An 8,609-nucleotide genomic window follows, 5' to 3' on the forward strand; every position below is an offset into this window, starting at 1 on the left:
GAGGAGCATTTTTTACTGCCACCTGGATGGAGATGAAAAAACTAATTTCCAGGCCAGTTAGGACACTGACAGGAAGGGAAATGGCCTGTTGAGAAGTAAAAGCACGAAGTTGAAAGACTAAAAAATATTTTCAAAACCAAATTCTGGTGTGCTGTCAGTAGTACCAGCAGAGTACTTCCAGGCAGCTGCCGATACTCTCTGGACATGTGTACGTATATAAACTACATTTCAGAATCTATGCGAAGTGGTTTGAACTTTGACTAGCCTGAGTTTGCTTCAGAAATGCAAAATATTCTTTTATAACACGTAATAATAAAGTTTATACAGCAATAGGATGGAAGGAAAAATCTTATGAATAAAAAAAGACCAATTTGCATCTGGTGCTTCTTGTGGGATGGTGTTGAAGGTACCAACTAACAAGACACTAAAGTGTCTTTTGCCTAAGATCTTGTAAGTTAGGTTTTTAAACTTGTATCTGCAAAATAATCAGCATATGTTACGCTAGCTGGTTTTGTGACAAAATAAACTGTTTGATTTAAAAAAAAAACAACCCCAAAACTAACATTTTACCAGCATGTTTGGTTTTTTTCTCTAATACTTTGTTATCCTTTTGGTGTTATTTTTATGTCAGTAAATTTTTAGGTATCTCTCTTGCAGGCTGAAAAGCCTGGATATAGGGGGTTTTTTTAACTGATTCCCCCTGCCATGTGTTAATTAAAACAGTCTTTATTTAATTTGAGCTTTCAGTAGTTTTAAAGTTTCAATTTCTATTAATTTTTTGTTGTTGTTCTTTTTCAGGTCAGATGTACAGTTGCCTGTAAGTATCATTCTGTTGCTCAATTATTTTTTTTTTTAATAACTCTCATTATCTTAATTTCTTTTAAGAAAGACAAACAGTATCAGCCAAGTATTTAAAAAAAGCTTCCTGAAAATAATTTTTAGAAATAGCATTCAAAAATGTAAACTTGCTTATTTTAGTGACAGTAATTCCCGCAGTGCATTTAAGGATATTTAAAGATATAAATGTGTATTTTAATCCCTTTGCTTTTCAGTCTGTAAAGAGTTCTGGTAAAATCAAGTACAGATATAATGCACTTAGGAAGACAGGAAAATATACTGAAAGGCAGTATATAATAACTGTATATAACAGTATATAATAAAGGCAATACAAAATAAACAAACCCCCAAACCAAAACAGGCACTCAAAGTGATGCTTCAGGGATTTGCTGAAGTGAATGTAGCAACTGCTGTACTTGCCAAGGGGACAGATTTTCATGTGGCAGGGATTTCCAGAAGTACTTGCAGCTGAGTTCTGCCTGGATGGTGAACACCAGACTGGCACGAGGCAGCCTTTAAATCTTAGGGCCTGAACCAGCTCTCTCCAGTTTGGGCTGTGCTACATCAACCTGACGTTGTTTTCTCTAGGTGTACTGTGTCTCTTCCTTACTTGTAGGAACACACTGCACACATGAGAACTTTTTTTCTCATACACTGAGGGCAAGAGCCCAAATTGCTATTCCAGGTTAAGTAAAGCTTGCTAGCTTTTGATAATACATGAGAAATACACCTGCAGAATGTGGCTGCAAGTTTGTTCAATTCTTTCCAAACAAAACTGCACTAAAAAAAGAGCAGGGCATGGTAGCTTTCATCCAAACCATGAATAGAGTCAGTGAATGACCAAAATAATGTGGCAATCTCTTAACAGAATGCAAATCCTCTGGCAGAAGTTAAAAGTGGTAAAACCAGGTGATGTGCAGTGAAATCTCTGTAGGAGAACAAACTGGGAGAAGAGAAGTGACTGCATGTCTGTGCATGGTATCTATAAATGACTGTACTTCTGCAACTGGGAAACCTGGAAGCTTTGTCAAAGTATTTACAGCTTTTTGTATTCTTTCTTTCAGGCACTGAGGATTGCAGTTCAAAAAATGTAACTGCAGAAACGGGAACCAGCAGTAACGATAGTTTATCTGTGAACTCTACAAGTGGGAACAAAAGCTCTGGAGGTGGAAGGTTGTCCAGGAATGTGTCACTATCTGACAGTGCAATAAGTGATGAGAACAATGTAACATGTAAGTGGTTGGGATTATGACTGGGATGTAAATCTTCAGGGTGTTTTGTGCTTTTATGCTGTATGAGCATTTTAAGCCCGAACTCTAGTTCAGAGTGCAAAGAGCACGCAGGGGTGTGGATCCAGCTGCCCTACTGGAGTAGAGAATGGGCCAAAGAGATGTATCTGCACAGCTGACAGGAGTGCAGTTTGACACTGGTTACTGCGTGGCCTTGAAAGAGATTTATCACTGTTAGACTTGGGCTCCCTTCCCTGCTCACTATGGCTTTTTAGGTTACTGCTGCAGCAGCTTAAACACGCTGTGACACGCAGGTGTGAAATACATACATAACTGAGTACAGCTGAAGTGCTCTACCTAGCATAGAGGGTATTGTGTATCTAGAGGAGAGCTGGGTGAATCTTGCAGCTCTGAAGACTCTTCTCCTTGTAATAGCCTGCTTAGGAAAAAATAACAGCAGGTTGTGAGATCCAGTCTTTCCCAGCACCGTGTGTGAAGCTGACAGCTGAGGCAGGACGGTAATCGCTGCTGCAGCGGGACAGCTTTACTCGTTGAAATGAAGTGAAACTTGCGGAGGTAGAGGAAGAGTAAATTGCAGAGCTGGCAGGTGTGTCCTGCAGTGTAAAGGATGACTTGTTTATTTTCCAAGGCCAATTACTGTTTTACAGGAACCTGTTGTTTGGTCAGGGAGGGGAGAAGAGTGCTTCATGTGTTTGTCAGCAAATTTCTTGCAAGATAAAAGACTTTTTTTTTCTTTTTTTCCTCCCCCTCCTTGCCTTTCACAGACCCCTTCCCATTTCTGGCTCTCAAGGTAGAACATGTTGGCGTGACTTCTGTCAGCTTAACGTGGGCAGTGAATGACACTGCTTCCAACTCCTACACGTACAGGATAGAGGTTGTAAATGGTAACTCTACTTGGAGCCTGACGTCCAATGTCACCCAAACTGAAATCACGGAGTTAATCCCTGGGACGTTGTATAATTTCACGGTATTTGCAGTAGTGAATGATAATGAGACAGAAGGAGAAGGCGTGTCCATCAGCCTGTATACAAGTAAGTCACAGCTTCTTGCAGCTCTGTTTCTGGTGAACTGTATTTTTCTGTCTGGCTCAGGGCTCTACCTACATATGTGAGGATAGTAATTCATTACTATCGTGTGTAGACATGACATTTAGTCCTGGAGCCTGATCTGGACTATATGCAAAGGGTGAGATGTTATTGTGCAGCAGAAACATAGCTCCAATGTTTCTGTTTTCTTTTTAATTACCTTCCTTCTCCTCCATCCTTGTTTCTTTCCTGCCCACCTCTCCAGATTCCCAAGGGAAGCCCTGGGAGTGCTGTCAGAGTGATGGCCTGTGCTTCTGCTTTGGAGTGTCAAAGGGAGTTTAATCCCCCTCAGAATGACTTCTCTTCAGTTCTCTCTTAGCTGCTATTGAAGCAAAAGCATCCAGGAGCGTCTGGTGATGATGTTTGGGTGCTCCTGCACTCTGAACAGTGAGTGATGTGAAGAGAGTGGAGCAGTGCTGTGCCTGTGTTTCTTCTGTCTGTGTGTGTGAGCCGATGTTCTTGCAGACTGACAGTTTGTTGTCTTGCCTTTCACAGAGCCCAGCCCAGTTCTCAATCTCAAGGCAGAACATGTTGGTGTGACTTCTGTCAACTTAACATGGGCCGTGAGTGATGCTGCTTCCAACTCCTACACGTACAGGATAGAGGTTGTGAATGGTACCTCTGTTAGGAACCTGACGTCCAATGTCACCAGAGTCGAAATCACGGAGTTAACCCCTGGGACGATGTACGAGTTCACAGTATTTGCAGTGGCAGCTGATGGTCACACGGAAGGGGGGGGCATGTCCATGAGCCTGTACACAAGTAAGTCTCAGTTTCTCACAGCCCTGTTCTGCTGGGCAGCTCAGAGCTCTGCCCACCTGCCTGAAGGCTGAAATATAAAACTTGTATATAAACATGATATTTTAATCCTGGAACCTAACCTGGACTGTCTACTAAGCATGGGGTCTTAATGTATGGAAGAAACATATCCCTGCTTTAAAAAAAACAACAAACAAACAAAAACCAAAACCAACAAAAAAACGAAACAGGAAAAAGAAGAAAAAGGCAAAACCAGCCAAACAAAACCTGCCTTCCTTTCCCTCCATCCCTCCATCCTCATTTCCTTGTATCTCCTCATATGGGAGATAACTTCTTGTCACAAGTATTCCATGAGCCAACTAGGAAAGGTGCCCTCCTAGACTTGCTATTTGTGAATAGAGATGGGCTCATGGCAGATGTGGTGGTAGGTGGCTGTCTTGGCCACATTGATCATGAAATGGTTGAGTTTACATTTTTCAGTGTAATGAGAAAAAAAGACAGCAGAGTTGCTACCCTCGACTTGAAGAGAGCAAACTTCAAGCTATTCCGGGAGCTACTTAGAAGAGTACCCTGGGAATCTACTTTTGAGGCTAAGGAGTGCTGGTCAGTTTAAGAACCACCTTTTAGAAGCACAGGAGCAGGCAATTCTGCTGTATTGAAGGTCAGGCAAGTAGGGTAGAAGACCAGCTTGGCTGAACAGGGAAATCCTCACGAAGCTTAAGAGCAAGAAGAAACTGTATGACGTCTGGAAGCAAGGTCAGGCTTTGCGGGAAGATTCCAGCGCTGTGGCTTGTATACGCAGAGAGAAGACATAGAAGGCCAAAACTCAGTTAGAGCTGAAACTGGCCAACGTTGTGTCAGACAAGAAAAGAGGCTTTTTTAAGTACATTAAGAGTAAGAGGAGGTCTAAAGAAAACATTGGACCAATACTTGCTGAAGATGGTCACCAGATTAATAGGGATGAAGAAAAAGTAGAGGCATTCAATGCTTTTTTTGTCTCAGTCTTTGATAATATAGATAGACCTTGGGCTGCCTGGTCCCCTGAGTCGGAGGACCATAGGTGTAGGAGCAGTGACTTTCCATTTGTGGACACTGAAATTGTAAGATGCCAGACATATCAGCTGAATGTTCACAAGTCCATGGAACCTGATGGGATATATCCCAGAGTTCTGAAGGAGCTAGTGGATGTTACAGCAGGGACCTTCTAGATGATCTACCAAAGGTCTTGGGAGTCTGGGGAGGTCCCTTCTGACTGGAAGCTAGGCAGTGTTACTGCAGTTTACAAGAAGGATGGGAGGGAAGAACCAGGAAGCTACAGACTTGTTAGTCTAACCTCAGTTCCTGGAAAAATTATGGAGAAGATCATACTGGGTACTATTGAAATGCATTTAAAGAATAATGCAGTCACTGGACAGTCAGCATGGGTTTACAAAAGGCAAGTCCATTTAACTCATTTGATATCCTTCTGTGATCCCAGAGCAGAGACAATCCCGAAACTGCAATCCTGGAAGACAGAGAGCCCGAGTGATCCCCCAGCTTTCCAGAGCACCCTCATTAACGCACTGAACGTGCCGTTACATGATGTGGAATATCCCATTGACACATCCACATGCCAGTTTGGTTTGCTGATTTACTACACTCCCCACGAGTTTCTTCTGCACCTGCAGACTAGCAAAGCATGGGAAGTTGGAAAGGTCCTTAATTTTCTTAGCAACAACTAAAAACATCAGTATGTGATCAACATTCTTCTCATAACAAATCCCACACTGAAACCAAAACACTGCTGTTCTAGCTAGTAAGAAGACAATGCTCTCTGCCCTTATGAAAGCAGGACAAATGTATCTATTGATGGTCTGGATGCAGGAGTCGAATGCACCAGTAGCAATTTTGCTGATTGATACCAGACTGGGAGGTGCTGCTGACATTCTTGAGGGACAAGAGGCCTTGCAGAGGGATCTAGATAGCCTGGAGCATTGGGCAATGACTAAGGGGATGAAATTTACAAGTGCAAATGCCAGATTCTGTACCTGGGACATAGTGATGCTGGGCACAAGTATAAATTGGGAGAGGAGTGGCTGGAGAACAGCCCTGCAGAAAGGGATCTGGGGGTGCTGGTTGACAGGAGGCTCAACGCGAGTCAGCAGAGTCCCTGACAGCCAAGATGGCAAATAATATCCTGGGGGGCACCAAACACAGCATGACCAGCTGGTCAAGGGAGGTGATTATCGTGCTCTGTTTGGCATTGGTGCGGCCTCACCTCGAGTACTGTGTGAAGTTCTGGGTCACAGAATTTAAGGAGGACGTTAAAGTACTCAAGTGTGTCCAGAGGAGGGCAACAGACCTGGTGACAGGGCTGGAAGGCAGGTCCTGTGAGCAGCAGTAAGGACTTTAGGCTTGTCCAGTTGGAGAAAAGGAGGCTGAGGCGTGACCTCGTGGCTCTCTACAGCTTCCTGAAGAGGGTAAGTGGAGAGGGAGGCGCTGAGCTCTTCTCCCTGGGATCCAGCGATAGTACATCTGGGAATGGTTCAAAGCTGTGCCAGGGAAGTTTGGACTTGATGTTAGGAAGCATTTCTGTACCGAAGAGGGTGGTCAAACACTGGAAAAGGCCTCCAGAGAGGTGATTGATGCCCCAAGACTGTCAGTGTTTGAGAGGCATTTGGACAATGCCTTCAGTTATAGGCTTGAAGTCTTGGTCAGCCCTGGAGCGGTCAGGCAGTGGGACCAGATGATCATCCCTTCCAAATGAAACTATGCTGTTCTGTACTGTTCTATTTCCTGCCCACCTCTCCAGATTCCCAAGGGAAGCCCTGGGAGTGCTGTCAGAGTGATGGCCTGTGCTTCTGCTTTGGAGTGTCAAAGGGAGTTTAATCCCCCTCAGAATGACTTCTCTTCAGTTCTCTCTTAGCTGCTATTGAAGCAAAAGCATCCAGGAGCGTCTGGTGATGATGTTTGGGTGCTCCTGCACTCTGAACAGTGAGTGATGTGAAGAGAGTGGAGCAGTGCGGTGCCTGTGTTTCTTCTGTCTGTGTGTGTGAGCCGATGTTCTTGCAGACTGACAGTTTGTTGTCTTGCCTTTCACAGAGCCCAGCCCAGTTCTCAATCTCAAGGCAGAACATGTTGGTGTGACTTCTGTCAACTTAACATGGGCCGTGAGTGATACTGCTTCCAACTCCTACACGTACAGGATAGAGGTTGTGAATGGTACCTCTGTTAGGAACCTGACGTCCAATGTCACCAGAGTTGAAATCACTGAGTTAGTCCCTGGGACGTTGCATAATTTCACAGTATTTGCAGCAGTGAATGACAGTCAGACGGAAGGGGAAGGCGTGTCCACCAGCCTGTATACGAGTAAGTCACAGTTTCTTGCAGCTCTGTTTCTGGTGGCTCATGTTTTGCTGCGTGTCACAGGGCTGTGCCTACCTGCCTGAGGGTTGAAATAGAATACAAGCATTACCTGAACAGTGAGTGATGTGAAGAGAGTGGAGCAGTGCTGTGCCTGTGTTTCTTCTGTCCGTGTATGTGAGCAGATAATTCTTGCAGGTTGACAGTTTGTTGTCTTGCCTTTCACAGAGCCCAGCCCAGTTCTTGATCTCAAGGCAGAACATGTTGGTGTGACTTCTGTCAACTTAACATGGGCCGTGAGCGATGCTGCTTCCAACTCCTACACGTACAGGATAGAGGTTGTGAATGGTACCTCTGTTAGGAACCTGACGTCCAATGTCACCAGAGTTGAAATCACGGAGTTAACCCCTGGGACGATGTACGAGTTCACAGTATTTGCAGTGGCAGCTGATGGTCACACGGAAGGGGGAGGCGTGTCCATGAGCCTGTACACAAGTAAGGAAATGGTGCCTCTCGATTGCAAGTAAACATGCAGTTTGTACCCATTGCCAGGCTTTTTTACCCAGGTTTCCAATTTTTTACTATTTCTCATTGCAACTTTGCTTTTCTCCAGGTGCCTGTGTGCATGAGTACCAGGCGGTCTTTGGTAAAGGGAAAAGGACTGAGATTGTGTCTGTGTGCACGTGTTGCCTGTAAAGCAGTTATTTCATCAGCTTGGCTGCGCAAGACCATGTAGAGATCCAGCTGCTATGACAGCAGGACTTTCTCTAGACGTGAGGGCTGAATGGGCTCCCTACAATGCTCTAGGAGCAGATTGTCACAGCTTACAGCAAAGGACAGATGGTCTGCAGGGAGGTGGAGGCTTTTTATTCTTGAAGATTGTTCTTTGCTCTTTGCAGAGTCCCTGGCCTGGGGCTCCTGTGGGCTGTGACAGTGCCTAGGGCCACGTGGTCAAGTTGATGCCGTTTTTGTCGGCTTTGCTCCATGGCACCTTTTTCCCAGATCAGAGGGACAGATGGGAGGAGAAGGGTGGTTTTTGGTGGTGTTTTTTGGGTGTCTAGCTCAGGAGTGGAAAGGGAACAGGCAACATCCCTGCAAAGCAATTAGAAGCCGTGTGTCCTGGAGCAGCTACTGAGTAGATGAGCTTGTCTAAGCTGCCTGAGGTGAGTCTTGTCTGCCTAGGGTTGATGCTGAATTAGGCTTGCAGGGTGGATCAGCTGTTGGACCTACTCAAGGACCCCATTTCCTTCTGCTGATATTGGGGAGAGGCTGGACTGAAGGGCCCTGATTGAGACTCGCTGGCACAATTTTGAGTTAACAGGCCAAGATCACTCGG

At 44.9% G+C, this 8,609-nt stretch overlaps 1 protein-coding gene across 1 annotated transcript in view; it reads left to right on the forward strand.

Annotated features, from left to right (window-relative positions):
* Positions 1 to 798: 798 nt before the first annotated feature.
* The window catches only part of PTPRJ (protein tyrosine phosphatase receptor type J), a gene marked incomplete at its 5' end in the record, with an annotated part of 23,060 nt that continues 15,249 nt past the window's right edge, over positions 799 to 8,609 (forward strand). The window contains 6 exons of the mRNA XM_010165061.1: positions 799 to 817; positions 1,902 to 2,069; positions 2,852 to 3,118; positions 3,668 to 3,934; positions 7,013 to 7,279; positions 7,502 to 7,768. Of these exons, the coding sequence (XP_010163363.1) occupies positions 799 to 817; positions 1,902 to 2,069; positions 2,852 to 3,118; positions 3,668 to 3,934; positions 7,013 to 7,279; positions 7,502 to 7,768 (1,255 nt within the window). The remainder of the gene's footprint in view (positions 818 to 1,901; positions 2,070 to 2,851; positions 3,119 to 3,667; positions 3,935 to 7,012; positions 7,280 to 7,501; positions 7,769 to 8,609) is intronic.

This window comes from Antrostomus carolinensis, unplaced genomic scaffold (genome assembly GCF_000700745.2).
Source record: "Antrostomus carolinensis isolate BGI_N321 unplaced genomic scaffold, ASM70074v2 scaffold25003, whole genome shotgun sequence".
In the NCBI taxonomy this organism is placed as follows: Eukaryota; Metazoa; Chordata; class Aves; order Caprimulgiformes; family Caprimulgidae; genus Antrostomus; species Antrostomus carolinensis.